At 45.5% G+C, this 14,763-nt stretch overlaps 1 protein-coding gene across 1 annotated transcript in view; it reads right to left on the bottom strand.

Moving 5' to 3' along the window:
- The window catches only part of LOC120027047 (thrombospondin type-1 domain-containing protein 7A-like), a 100,915-nt gene that overhangs the window by 1,222 nt on the left and 84,930 nt on the right, over positions 1 to 14,763 (bottom strand). Inside the window, exons 14-17 of the mRNA XM_038971891.1 lie at positions 14,541 to 14,636; positions 5,729 to 5,811; positions 2,222 to 2,435; positions 1,564 to 1,651 (exon numbers count right to left, since the gene is read on the bottom strand). Coding sequence (XP_038827819.1) covers positions 1,564 to 1,651; positions 2,222 to 2,435; positions 5,729 to 5,811; positions 14,541 to 14,636 — 481 coding nt within the window. The remainder of the gene's footprint in view (positions 1 to 1,563; positions 1,652 to 2,221; positions 2,436 to 5,728; positions 5,812 to 14,540; positions 14,637 to 14,763) is intronic.

Below are 14,763 nucleotides of genomic sequence, written 5' to 3'. Positions count from 1 at the left end.
GAGGGACCTGAGGGGATGACTTCCTGCTCACCTTCATCAATAGCTCCATTTGATTGGTCGGACAGGCACATGTGACAGCAGATGTGGGGAGGAGAGAAAGACAGAGGGTAGGGGAGTTTGTGTGAACACTGCAGCGAGGACCGCCATTATGTCCGGACCTCTAAGTTATGAGTGTTTCAATGCCTTGTGGTTGTTGTTGTGGTTGTTGGTGGTGATTTTGTTGTTTATGATGGTTTTGTTGTTGATGCTGTTGTGCTTCTTGTTGATATTGATGTTGTTGATTATATGGTTGTTGCTGACAGTGTTGATTTTGTTGTGGTGGCGGTTGTTGTTGATTTTGTTGATGATATTGCTGATATTTATGTTTTTGTTGTTGTAATTGTTGTTGATCTTGACAATGATTCTGATGCGGTTGTTGTTCTTGATATTGATGTTGTTGTTCTAGTTCGTGTGCCTCATTCTGGCAGTCAGGACACGTATAAGCCATGGTATGATCGTTCTGTCCTCTCCAGATCACCGTATCAGTGCACCGGTCAGGGTTCCAGTTACAGTGACGGGTAATACTCCGACTGATGGTGCACGGAGGAGGGGGGGGGGGGGGGGGGGTGAACGGATAAGGTGGGGAGATAGATGGAAAGAGAAAAGCAAAATGGAGAGTACAAATAATGACATGATTTGAAATGAAAATGAATGGGTAAAAATGAAGCTGATGTGATCGTGAAGTAATATACACTGAGTGCACAAAACATTAAGGACACCTTCCTAATATTGGGTTGCACTCCACACTTTTGCGCTCAGAACAGCCTCAATTCGTCCGAGAATGCACTCTACAAGGTGTCAAAAGCGTTCCAGAGGGATGCTGGCCCATGTTGACTCCAATACTTCCCACAGTTATATCAAGTTGGCTGGATGTCCTTTGGGTGGGGGAGCATTATCGGTACACACGGGAAACTGTTGAGTGTGAAAAACACAGCAGCGCTGTCGTTCTTGGCACAAACCGGTGCGCTTGGCACCTACTACCATAACCCCTTCAAAGGCACTTCAATCTTTTGTCTTGCCCATTCACCCTCTGAATGGCACACATACACAATCCATGTCTAAATTGTCTCAAGGCTTAAAATCATTATTTAACCTGTCTCCTCCCCTTCATCTACACTGATTGAAGTGGATTTAACAAGTGAGGGTAATACTGTAGCTTTCACCTGGATTCACATGGTCAGTCTATGACATGGAAAGAGCAGATGTCCTTAAAACCACTGAAGGATCAAACCATTTTTTTAAAATATTCACCTAAAATGACATACCCAAATCTAACTGCCTGTTTCTCAGTAGAGGTTAATGTTTTGTACACTCAGTGTACATACAGGTGATGACATACATACATACATACATACATACATACATACATACATACATACATACATACATACATACATACATACATACATACATACATACATACATACATACATACATACATACATACATACAAATGATGACATACAGAATACACGTGACATTCAGATGACTGATATACACAAACTATCAAACAGGTTAACTTACCAGGCTAGGAAGGTCATGGAGACTATAAATATGAGTAGAACAAAAGCTCCAGCTGCCACACCGTAGACCCATGTCTTCAGTTTACCATCTGTAGAGAAGGACACACCACACACACTTAGCACACTGACAAGTGACCAACGTCAGTGACAGCTCACATTGGACTCTAATGTGAACAGCTTCACTGCACCTCCATTCCTGTGCAGTAGAGCAGCACACCACATGTTTTCCTGATCATCTGTTGTGTGTAAATTATTATAGCTGGATTGTACTTCAATTTTCCGGTGAATATTAAGATCCACCGCATCATCATACGTGAGTAGAATTGATGGATATTCTGAGGAATTCTCGGCCTAATCCTAAATATGTGTGCAAATGGACGGTGTGATACTTCTGTTCATATACCTCTTGACGTCGTTAAGGGATTTGTGCAAAAACAATGTGGCTACCGGGGAATGACACCATGCAGAATGGTTACCTTTTTGTAGCTCTACTGCAAATTCTGCTATAATTCCTGAATATATTCACATTTACTTTCTACAAAATATAGGCCGATATTCTAACAAGATTCGACAACATCACATAATAACAACTAAGAAAAGTCTTGGATGGTTCCTACTGTCCCGTAAATTGCTGGAGTAAATCTGTCTGGTTAGTGTACCTGGTCCGAAGGGCTGTAGGAACCAGGTGCGTCCAGCTCGGCCAGGCAGGCTGTTGGAGGGCTGTGTGGGGCTGACCGCCCTGATGGTCTTCACATCAGCCCTGTTGTCCCCTGCCGTGGGGATCTCTAACACAGGGATCACCGTACACTGGTCCAGCAGGCCGTCTGATGTCATCACCTCCGTGTAGCCCTCATCACAACCACACACACCCGCCTGGGAGAAGAGGGGAGGAACACACATGTATAAGGGAAATGAACTCGCACATCAAGGGGTTGCTTTGCAGGCATGTCAGAGACGGTCAATATAACATCATTTTTGTCAGTTTCATCTCTTTTAGCAGAGCAAATAAAGCTGTCAGAGGCTACTGACCTGGTTAAGCATCAAGTTGGATTTTAAGTAAGGTTATTTCTTATCAAATATTCTCAGGTGTAATTGAATGAATCATCCCTCAGCTTGAGCTCAGCCTCATATCTTGGCAGTATTAAAATGAACCATCGCACGTTTCAAACCCCTTTGTGATGCTACTGCTGCTTTGAAAGAGGGGGGATCAGACAGAAATTCATGCTTTGAGATTTAAAGGGTTGGGTCTGTTTGGGTTGGGGTATACAGCCAGCCAGCCCAAAGGTTAACCCATGTTCTTTCTCTCTTTCTCTTATTCTTCTCTCTCTCCTTCTTTCTATCGTCGCTCTCTCTGTTCATTCATCTGCCCAACCCAGAGGTTTCTGGTGCTCTGTTTCTCTCATCCCCCTCTCTCTGTTCATTCATCTGCCTGCTTGGCGGGGGGTTCCCCTATTCCCCAGCAATCTCCGGAGGATAATCACCCCGAGAAGAAATACCCACAATGCAATCAGTGGCTGTACGGCTGAACACACACACACACACACAGGGTCGACGGATGAAAGAACAGGGCAGGAAACAGGAGGGCTGATTAGCATAACCAAAGTGGCAGACAAAGAGAGGGGCAGGATGAGGATGCAGCAGCCTTATCACTGGTTTGTTATGCAGCCTGGTTCTGCAGCATGGGGCTAAACAACACACTGCCGAGTCTGTGGCTGGCACACACAGCTTACACACACACCAAGACCTGCATGTGCATGCACACACACACACACAAACACACCAACACACACAAACAGACACACACCGACACAGACGTACATGCACATCTTCTCGTATACACACACACACATGCATGCATGCATATATATATAGACACACGCAAAAACAGGGAATCTGATAGACAGAAAAAATGAAATGGAACAGGATATACACTGTTTCTCTCCCCCAGCCCTGGGAAATCACTTAAAACAAACACAAACATATACTGAACAAAAATACAAATGCAACATGCAACAATTTCAAAGATTTTACTGAGTTACAGTTCAGGAAATCAGCAATTGAAATAATTTGGCCCTAATCTATGGCTTTTACAGGACTGGGAATACAGATATGCATCTGTTGGTCACAGATACCTTAAAGAAAAGATAGGGGTGTGGATCAGAAAACCAGTCAGTATCTGGTGTGACCATTTGCCTCATGCAGCGACACATTTCGTTCACATAGAGTTGATCAGGCTGTTGATTGTGGCCTGTATAATGTTGTCCCACTCCTCTTCAATGGCTGTGCGAAGTTGCTGGATATTGGCAGGAACTGAAACACGCTGTCGTACAAGTCGATCCAGAGCATCCCAAACATGCTCAATGGGTCACATGGCTAGTGAGTATGCAGGCCATGGATGAACTGGGACATTTTCAGCTTCTAGGAATTGTGTACAGATCCTTGAGACATGGGGCAGTGCATTATCATGCTGAAACATGAGGTGATGGCGGCAGATGAGTGGCACGACACCCCCTGCCTCAGGATCTCATCACGGTATCTCTGTGCATTCAAATTACCATCGATAAAATGCAATTGTGTTCATTGTCCGTAGCTTATGCCTGCCCATACCATAACCGCACCGTCACGGTTACGACACCGAACTGCAGTCAGGTCAAGACCCTGGTGAGGACAACAAGCACGCAGATGAGCTTCCCTGAGACGGTTTCTGACAGTTTGTGCAGAAATTCTTCGTTTGTGCAAACCCACAGTTTCATCAGCTGTCCGGGTGGCTGGTCTCAGACTATCCAGCAGGTGTAGAAACTGGAGATGGAGTTCCTGGGCCGGCTTGGATACACGTGGTCGTTTGGACGTACTGCCAAATTCTCAAAAAAAATGTTGGAGGAGGCTTATGGTAGAGAAATTAACATTAAATTCTCTGGCAACAGCTCTGGTGGACATTCCTGCAGTCAGCATGCCAATCGCACACTCGCTCAAAAACTTTTGACACCCGTTGTGTTGTGTGACCAAACTGCACATTTTAGTGGCCTTTTATTGCCCCCAGCACAAGTTGCGCGTGTGTAATGATCATGATGTTTAATCAGCTTCTTGATATGCCACATCTGTCAGGTGGATGGATTATCCTGGCAAAGGAGAAATGCTCACTAACAAGAATGTAAACAAATTTGTGCACAAAATTTGAGAGCGATAAGCTTTTGTGTGTATGGAAATTTTCTGGAATCTTCTTTTTCAACTTATGAAACATTGGACCGACACTTTACATGTTGCATTTATATTTTTGTTCAGTATAAAAGAGCAGAGTCACAATACACACACTACACAAACAGACACAGTTGGACCATATTCAGCTAGACATGTTGTTGTAGCTCTCTCACAGCCCCCTCAGCTAGCACTGACTAGCCTGAGTCCTGGTTCTAATGTGTTCTGACATGGGCGTTTGTGTCCCCCCCCCCCCCCCACACACACACACACACACACACACACACACACACACACACACACACACACACACACACACACTCCTGTGTACCCATTTAACTGGTCCCCCGGTGTTTCCAGGAAATTGACTCTGTTTGTAGTGAACACAAATGCTGGAAGCCCTCAGCCTGAGGAGGGACAGACTACACTTCAAAGACCAGGCTGTATATTATGGGATATTTCTTGCTCACATAAGACTAAGAATTAAATACCTTTAATGAATAATCATTGAAGTTACATGTTCTATGTTATTTGTACTGGTTCTGGGATTGCCTGTGAGACGCTTGATAATGTGAGAGGGAGTTTAGTTAAGAGGAAGTATAATAGAAAAATATTTTTTTTATGTAGTAGGCTTTTTTTTATGTGGTAGGCTCCTGCTACGGCAGATGCAACGATCCCTATAGCGATACAGTAAGTACAGGGGCATTCATCTGCACGTGTACTAGGAACACCATAACAACACCATCACAGACTGACAGCTGCTTTCCTCTTCAGTATTCCTTTTAACCTCCTCTGTTTTCTCAACTAACCTAGATGGGGGGGTCTCTCTCTCTCTCTCTCTCTCTCTCTCTCTCTCTCTCTCTCTCTCTCTCTCTCTCTCTCTCTCTCTCTCTCTCTCTCTCTCTCTCTCTCTCTCTCTCTCTCTCTCTCTCTCTCTCTCTCTCTCTCTCTCTCTCTCTCTCTCGACTCACCTCTGTGCAGTAGGAGCGCGGTTTGTTGCAGGCTGGATCACATGATCGGTCTGCCAAGGGCTGGGCCGTCATAGGGCAGCCACCTGTAGGGTAGAGGTCAGAGGGCAAGTGTCAATGTGGAGGGGTTTGGGGCAGCGAGGGGATGGAAGAGAGGGTGCATTCTGTACATTTACTTGCGCTAATGCAAGCAGACAAGCACATACACACACACACCCACACCAGTGGAGGCTGCTGAGGGGAGGAAGGCTCATAATAATGTCTGGAATGGAGTGAATGGGATGGCATCAAACACATGGAAACCATGCATTTGATGAATTTGATACCATTCCACTGATTCCGCTCTAGCCGTTTCCACGAGCCCGTCCTCCCCAATTAAGGTGCCACCAACCTCCTGTGACACACACAGCAGCGGACACGTGGCCCAGGTTGTTAGCTTTCACTGCTGTCTTTGTTGCTGCACTTCAGACTGTTGTGCTGCAGACAACTTGAATCAGACACTACACACCTCTTCTGTGTTTTGCACTCTCTCTCTCTTTCTCACTCTCTTAGATTCTACATGCCTCTCCTCCCTCTCTTTATTTCTCTCATTACCCCCCCCCCCCCCTCGCAGTATATTTTGATATTGCAATAATTCAGTAATTAGAGGACTCTAGCTGCTAGCTAGCTGCTCAGAATTCCTCCCCAAACCCCCTGACGAAAACACACTCCTATTTATTCATGGTTCAGCAGATACACACCACACATTACGCACCATCCCAGATAGCAAGCGTATAGATAGACACACTTAGATAAACAGGAAGCAGACGGAGCTCTCTGGGTCTCAGATGAGTTGTGTGTACTGTAGTGAGTTGATGCTTTCACTGCACTATTCATTCTGATACAGTACCTGGGCTTTAATGCTTCAGATACCAAGGACAACAAAACTGTGTCCTAAATGCCACCTCATTTCATACATATTGCACTACTTTTGATGAGAGCTCTATGGATCTTGGGCAAAATAAGTTGACTACAGTATATACGGAATATGGTGACATTTGGGACGCAGCCTGGGACTCATCCCTTTAAGTGATTTTGCCTTCAGGCAAAAAGACAGGGGCTTGCTGCTTTCACACTCAGCTTTAATTTGAACTAACCTGGGGTAAATCAATATATACAATAGAAGGGTACAGAAGAGAAGAGGGGGACACTGTAGTGGCACTAGACCAACTACACCTAGAGGAGGGATATGGTCTTGAAGTGGAGGGAACTAGACCAACTACACCTAGAGGAGGGATATGGTAGTGTAGTGGAGGGAACTAGACCAACTAGACCTAGAGGAGGGATATGGTAGTGTAGTGGAGGGAACTAGACCAACTACACCAAGAGGAGGGATATGGTAGTGTAGTGGAGGGAACTAGACCAACTACACCTAGAGGAGGGATATGGTAGTGTAGTGGAGGGAACTAGACCAACTACACCTAGAGGAGGGATATGGTAGTGTAGTGGAGGGAACTAGACCAACTACACCTAGAGGAGGGATATGGTAGTGTAGTGGAGGGAACTAGACCAACTAGACCTAGAGGAGGGATATGGTAGTGTAGTGAAGGGAACTAGACCAACTACACCTAGAGGAGGGATATGGTAGTGTAGTGGAGGGAACTAGACCAACTACACCTAGAGGAGGGATATGGTAGTGTAGTGGAGGGAACTAGACCAACTACACCTAGAGGAGGGATATGGTAGTGTAGTGGAGGGAACTAGACCAACTACACCTAGAGGAGGGATATGGTAGTGTAGTGGAGGGAACTAGACCAACTACACCTAGAGGAGGGATATGGTAGTGTAGTGGAGGGAACTAGACCAACTAGACCTAGAGGAGGGATATGGTAGTGTAGTGGAGGGAACTAGACCAACTACACCTAGAGGAGGGATATGGTAGTGTAGTGGAGGGAACTAGACCAACTAGACCTAGAGGAGGGATAAGATAGTGGTGGTGGAGGGAACAAGACCAACTACACCTAGAGGAGGGATATGGTAGTGTAGTGGAGGGAACTAGACCAACTAGACCTAGAGGAGGGATATGGTAGTGTAGTGGAGGGAACTAGACCAACTACACCTAGAGGAGGGATATGGTAGTGTAGTGGAGGGAACTAGACCAACTACACCTAGAGGAGGGATATGGTAGTGTAGTGGAGGGAACTAGACCAACTACACCTAGAGGAGGGATATGGTAGTGTAGTGGAGGGAACTAGACCAACTACACCTAGAGGAGGGATATGGTAGTGTAGTGGAGGGAACTAGACCAACTACACCTAGAGGAGGGATATGGTAATGTAGTGGAGGGAACTAGACCAACTACACCTAGAGGAGGGATATGGTAGTGTAGTGGAGGGAACTAGACCAACTACACCTAGAGGAGGGATATGGTAGTGTAGTGGAGGGAACTAGACCAACTACACCTAGAGGAGGGATATGGTAGTGTAGTGGAGGGAACTAGACCAACTACACCTAGAGGAGGGATATGGTAGTGTAGTGGAGGGAACTAGACCAACTACACCTAGAGGAGGGATATGGTAGTGTAGTGGAGGGAACTAGACCAACTACACCTAGAGGAGGGATATGGTAGTGTAGTGGAGGGAACTAGACCAACTACACCTAGAGGAGGGATATGGTAGTGTAGTGGAGGGAACTAGACCAACTACACCTAGAGGAGGGATATGGTAGTGTAGTGGAGGGAACTAGACCAACTAGACCAAGAGGAGGGATATGGTAGTGTAGTGGGGGGAACTAGACCAACTAGACCTAGAGGAGGGATATGGTAGTGTAGTGGAGGGAACTAGACCAACTACACCTAGAGGAGGGATATGGTAGTGTAGTGGAGGGATCTAGACCAACTACACCTAGAGGAGGGATATGGTAGTGTAGTGAAGGGAACTAGACCAACTAGACCTAGAGGAGGGATATGGTAGTGTAGTGGAGGGAACTAGACCAACTACACCAAGAGGAGGGATATGGTAGTGTAGTGGAGGGAACTAGACCAACTACACCTAGAGGAGGGATATGGTAGTGTAGTGGAGGGAACTAGACCAACTACACCTAGAGGAGGGATATGGTAGTGTAGTGGAGGGAACTAGACCAACTACACCTAGAGGAGGGATATGGTAGTGTAGTGGAGGGAACTAGACCAACTAGACCTAGAGGAGGGATATGGTAGTGTAGTGGAGGGAACTAGACCAACTACACCTAGAGGAGGGATATGGTAGTGTAGTGGAGGGAACTAGACCAACTAGACCTAGAGGAGGGATAAGATAGTGGTGGTGGAGGGAACAAGACCAACTACACCTAGAGGAGGGATATGGTAGTGTAGTGGAGGGAACTAGACCAACTACACCTAGAGGAGGGATATGGTAGTGTAGTGGAGGGAACTAGACCAACTACACCTAGAGGAGGGATATGGTAGTGTAGTGGAGGGAACTAAACCAACTACACCTAGAGGAGGGATATGGTAGTGTAGTGGAGGGAACTAGACCAACTAGACCTAGAGGAGGGATATGGTAGTGTAGTGGAGGGAACTAGACCAACTAGACCTAGAGGAGGGATATGGTAGTGTAGTGGGGGGAACTAGACCAACTAGACCTAGAGGAGGGATATGGTAGTGTAGTGGAGGGAACTAGACCAACTACACCTAGAGGAGGGATATGGTAGTGTAGTGGAGGGAACTAGACCAACTACACCTAGAGGAGGGATATGGTAGTGTAGTGGAGGGAACTAGACCAACTAGACCTAGAGGAGGGATATGGTAGTGTAGTGGAGGGAACTAGACCAACTAGACCTAGAGGAGGGATATGGTAGTGTAGTGGAGGGAACTAGACCAACTAGACCTAGAGGAGGGATATGGTAGTGTAGTGGAGGGAACTAGACCAACTAGACCTAGAGGAGGGATAAGATAGTGGTGGTGGAGGGAACTAGACCAACTACACCTAGAGGAGGGATAAGATAGTGGTGGTGGAGGGAACAAGACCAACTAGACCAAGGTTATACAGAGGAGGGATATGATAGTGGTGGTGGAGGGAACTAGAACAGATTCACAGCTCAGTCAGTACTACAACCTTTCCTTGCTGATAAGTGTGCTTTTTATGACAATGTTGTAGGTGGCAGTCAGGACTAGGCTGAAAGAAACAGGGTTACCGCAGCAGCCTGGGAGGGGTAAAGTCTGGAGCGTAATCGTAATAAGTGACTTACACAGTGCATCAGTGATTGGAGGATTGAAAAGGTTCCAGTTCTTCCTTCGATTTAACAGCACCTTTTACCAGGTATTCTATAATATGTACCGGAGCTTTAGAGAATGAGAGGTGCCAGGCCAAGTATTATGTACCTGTCAGCAACGGTCCACTTCCACCACTTAGCTAAATTCTTCACTTCAACATCCCACTTCACAAGAAATATACGTGTAGCGACACCCAGAGAGTAATCCTGGACGGGATGCATCAAGTTATTCAGAAAAATGATACTGTCGGCAGAAAACTGCTAATCTATCAGAAGATGTTTAGAATATTCATGATGGTGATGCACATGGACACACACACACACACACACACACACACACACACACACACACACACACACACACACACACACACACACACACACACACACACACACACACACACACACACACACACACACACACACACACACACACACACACACACACACACACATAGCGTATGCAAATCATAAGCGGAAGCCACATGGCATGAAAATAAGCGTTTACATCAAGGAAATACAGGGTATATGCCAAAAAAAACATTTGATATAATATGCATGAAATATGCATGCCATCTGGAGCATATGGCTGTGGAATGCCTTGGCATAGGATCTACAGCATCATTAATATACGATGAGTGTGAATTCAGGCTATATCAGGATTCATGCACACCTACCTAACAAATGTAAGGTATATTTAGCTGTCTAGATAAATGCATGTTAAAAACAAAGTTCGATTTGATTTGTAATGTCATACTGTATGCCTACACACCAAACATCATAAGTTAGCCATAGTTTACAGAAATGTTTCATCCACTTTTTTACATGTTATTCTTATTTTAGTCGCATCCAGAACGACATACAGTTAGTGCATTCATATTAAGATACACTACATGACCAAAAGTACGTGGACACCTGCTTGTCGGACATCTCATTTCAAAATCATGGGCATTAATATAGAATTGGTCCCCCTTTGCTGCTATAACAGCCTCCACTCTTCTGGGAAGGCTTGCCACTAACATTGATGCGGGGACTTGCTTCCATTCAGCCACAAGAGCATTAGTGAGGTCGGGCACAATGTTGGGAGATTAGGCCTGGCTCGCAGTTGGCGTTCCAATTCATCCCAAAGGTGGGATTGAGGTCAGGCCAGTCAGGTTCTTCCACACCGATCTCGACAAACCATTTCTGTATGGACCTCGCTTTCTGCACGAGGGCGGCGTCATGCTGAAACAGGAAAGGGCCTTCCCCAAACTGTTGCCACAAAGACGGAAGCACAGAATCGTCTAGGTTGTCATTATATGCTGTAGCGTTAAGATTTCCCTTCACTGGAAATAAGGAGCCTAGCCCGAACAAAGAAAAACAGACCATTATTCTTCGTCCACCACACTTTAAGGTTGGCACTATGCATTCGCGCAGGTAGAGTTCTCCTGGCATCCGCCAAACCCAGAGTCGTCTGTCGGACTGCCAGTTGGTGAAGCGTGATTCACCACCCCAGAAAACGCGTTTCCACTGCTTCAGAGTCCAATGGCGACAAGCTTTACACCACTCCAGCCGACTCTTGGCATTGTGCATGGTGGTTTAAGGCTTGTGTGCGGCTGCTCAGCCATAGAAACCCATATCCAGAGGCAGACTATTTTTATGCACTACACGCTTCAGCACTCGGCGGTCCCGTTCTGTGAGCTTGTGTGGCCTACCACTTCGCTGCTGAGCCGTTGTTGCTCCTGGACATTTCCACTTCACAATAACAGCACTTACAGTGGACCGGGGCAGATCTAGCAGGACAGAAATTTCGACGAACAGACTTGTTGGAAAGGTGGCATCCTATGACGGTGCCACGTTGAAAGTCACTGAGCTCTTCAGTAAGGCCATTCCACTGCCAATGTCTATGGAGATTGCATGGCTGTGTGCTCGATTTTATACACCTGTCAGGTTTGTCATTTGGCTGAAATAGCCAAATTCACTAATTTGAAGGGGTGTCCACATACTTTTGTATATATAGTGTAGCTAGTTGAGACAACCACATAATTATCACAGTCGTAGTACGTACATTTTTCCACAATAAACAAGTTGTCAGCAAAGTCAGTGCTATTAGTCAGTGGTTATTCATTCCTCAGATGATTCATCGCTGGTTATTCATTCCTCAGAGGATTCATCGCTGGTTATTCATTCCTCAGATGATTCATCGCTGGTTATTCATTCCTCAAAGGATTCATCGCTGGTTATTCATTCCTCAGAGGATTCATCGCTGGTTATTCATTCCTCAAAGGATCCATCGCTGGTTATTCATTCCTCAGACGATTCATCGCTGGTTATTCATTCCTCAGACGATTCCTCGCTGGTTAGTCATTCTTCAGACGATTCATCGTTGGTTATTCATTCCTCAGAGGATTCATCGCTGGTTATTCATTCCTCAGAGGATTCATCGCTGGTTATTCATTCCTCAGAGGATTCATCGCTGGTTATTCATTCCTCAGATGATTCATCGCTGGTTATTCATTCCTCAGATGATTCATCGCTGGTTATTCATTCCTCAGATGATTCATCGCTGGTTATTCATTCCTCAGATGATTCATCGCTGGTTATTCATTCCTCAGATGATTCATCACTGGTTATCCATTCCTCAGATGATTCATCGCTGGTTATTCATTCTTCATATGATTCATCGCTGGTTATTCATTCCTCAGAGGATTCATCGCTGGTTGTTCATTCCTCAGAGGAGTCATCGCTGGTTATCATTCCTCAGATGATTCATCGCTGGTTATTCATTCCTCAGATGATTCATCGCTGGTTATTCATTCCTCAGAGGATTCATCGCTGGTTATTCATTCCTCAGAGGATTCATCGCTGGTTATTCATTCCTCAGAGGATTCATCGCTGGTTATTCATTCCTCAGATGATTCATCGCTGGTTATCCATTCCTCAGATGATTCATCGCTGGTTATTCATTCCTCAGATGATTCATCGCTGGTTATTCATTCCTCAGATGATTCATCGCTGGTTATTCATTCCTCAGAGGATTCATCGCTGGTTATTCATTCCTCAGAGGATTCATCGCTGGTTATCATTTCTCAGATGATTCATCGCTGGTTATTCATTCCTCAGATGATTCATCGCTGGTTATTCATTCCTCAGATGATTCATCGCTGGTTATTCATTCCTCAGAGGATTCATCGCTGGTTATTCATTCCTCAGATGATTCATCGCTGGTTATTCATTCCTCAGAGGATTCATCGCTGGTTATTCATTCCTCATAGGATTCATCGCTGGTTATTCATTCCTCAGATGATTCATCGCTGGTTATTCATTCCTCAGAGGATTCATCGCTGGTTATTCATTCCTCTGAGGATTCATTGCTGGTTATTCATTCTTCAGAGGATTCATTGCTAAATAAGACACACATCCTTTATGATAAGTGACACATACACTGTAACTCTTCACCTAGAACCTCTGAGCTCCGAGCACCACCGAGGCAGAGGTAGCAGTCACAGACCTAAAGCTGACGTGTGACGGCCAGCAGATTTTAAATGCGTCATCGTCAAGGATTAAATCTCCTACACACACACACTAACACATACACACGCACACTCGATGGCACGCCCGCATACACACAGGAATGCATACACACACACACGCGGCCTCAGCTCCACAGTGACAAGCAGTCAGAAAGTGCTCGGAAAGCAATCTCTCCGACAGGCAGAAACAGTGTTTTAAATGACCGTATCCACCTCATCATCATCATCAGCCACAGAGGCACCTGACCTGGAGAGAGCTGGGCGGCTGACTGCAGCAGAACTGCATTGTACTATTCATTATTCACATCGCACACATTCATGCAGTTAAAGTTATTATAATGTAGCTACTAAATCGAGAGGCAGCGACTCAAATATTTTGCTACAGTAGGATACCACTCAATACTCGTCCTTAGAGAAGGGTTTAGTGGCTTCTATTCACCGGCATATGAAGTAGGCAAATATATAAAGGGATTAGTTTAATTAAAATAAGGAGTGTTGGTGGTTGCATTCTGTCGGAGGGTGGGGTATAAGCAGCACACTCACACTCACACACACACACGCTTGTTTTACTATCCTTGTGGGAACCAAACAATTTATTTCCATTCAAAATCCTATTGTCTTTAACCCCTAACCCTAAACCTGGTATTAACCCTAGCCCTAACCCCTAACTCTAAACCTAGTATTAACCCTAGCCCTAACCCCTAACTCTAAACCTAGTACTAACCCTAAGCCCTAACTCTAAACCTAGTACTAACCCTAAGCCCTAACTCTAAGCCCTAACTCTAAACATAACACTAACTCTAACCTTAACTTCAAAACCCTAACCCTATCCCCAAACCTAACCCCTAAAGCTAAAATATCCTTTTTCCTTATGGGGACCGGCGAAATGTTCTCACTTGTCCAAATGTTTATTCTTTTACAATCCACACACATACACACACACACACACACACACACACGCACGCACGCACGCACGCACGCACGCACGCACGCACGCACGCACGCACGCACGCACGCACGCACGCACGCACGCACGCACGCACACACACACATACCTGTGACATTTAATCCATCAGATCTCTGACACCAGACCAGTCGAGAGGAGCTTCTCCACGCTCCTGTCATCCACTTGTACTCATAACACTGGCCCTCTGTAGTGGGAGGAGAGATATGGGTCAGTACAGACTACTCATAACACTGGCCCTCTGTAGTGGGAGGAGAGATATGGGTCAGTACAGACTACTCATAACACTGGCCCTCTGTAGTGGGAGGAGAGAT

The sequence above is a fragment of the Salvelinus namaycush genome, chromosome 32 (assembly GCF_016432855.1).
Source record: "Salvelinus namaycush isolate Seneca chromosome 32, SaNama_1.0, whole genome shotgun sequence".
Lineage (NCBI taxonomy): Eukaryota > Metazoa > Chordata > Actinopteri > Salmoniformes > Salmonidae > Salvelinus > Salvelinus namaycush.
This window is presented reverse-complemented; position numbering and strand designations above follow the sequence as displayed.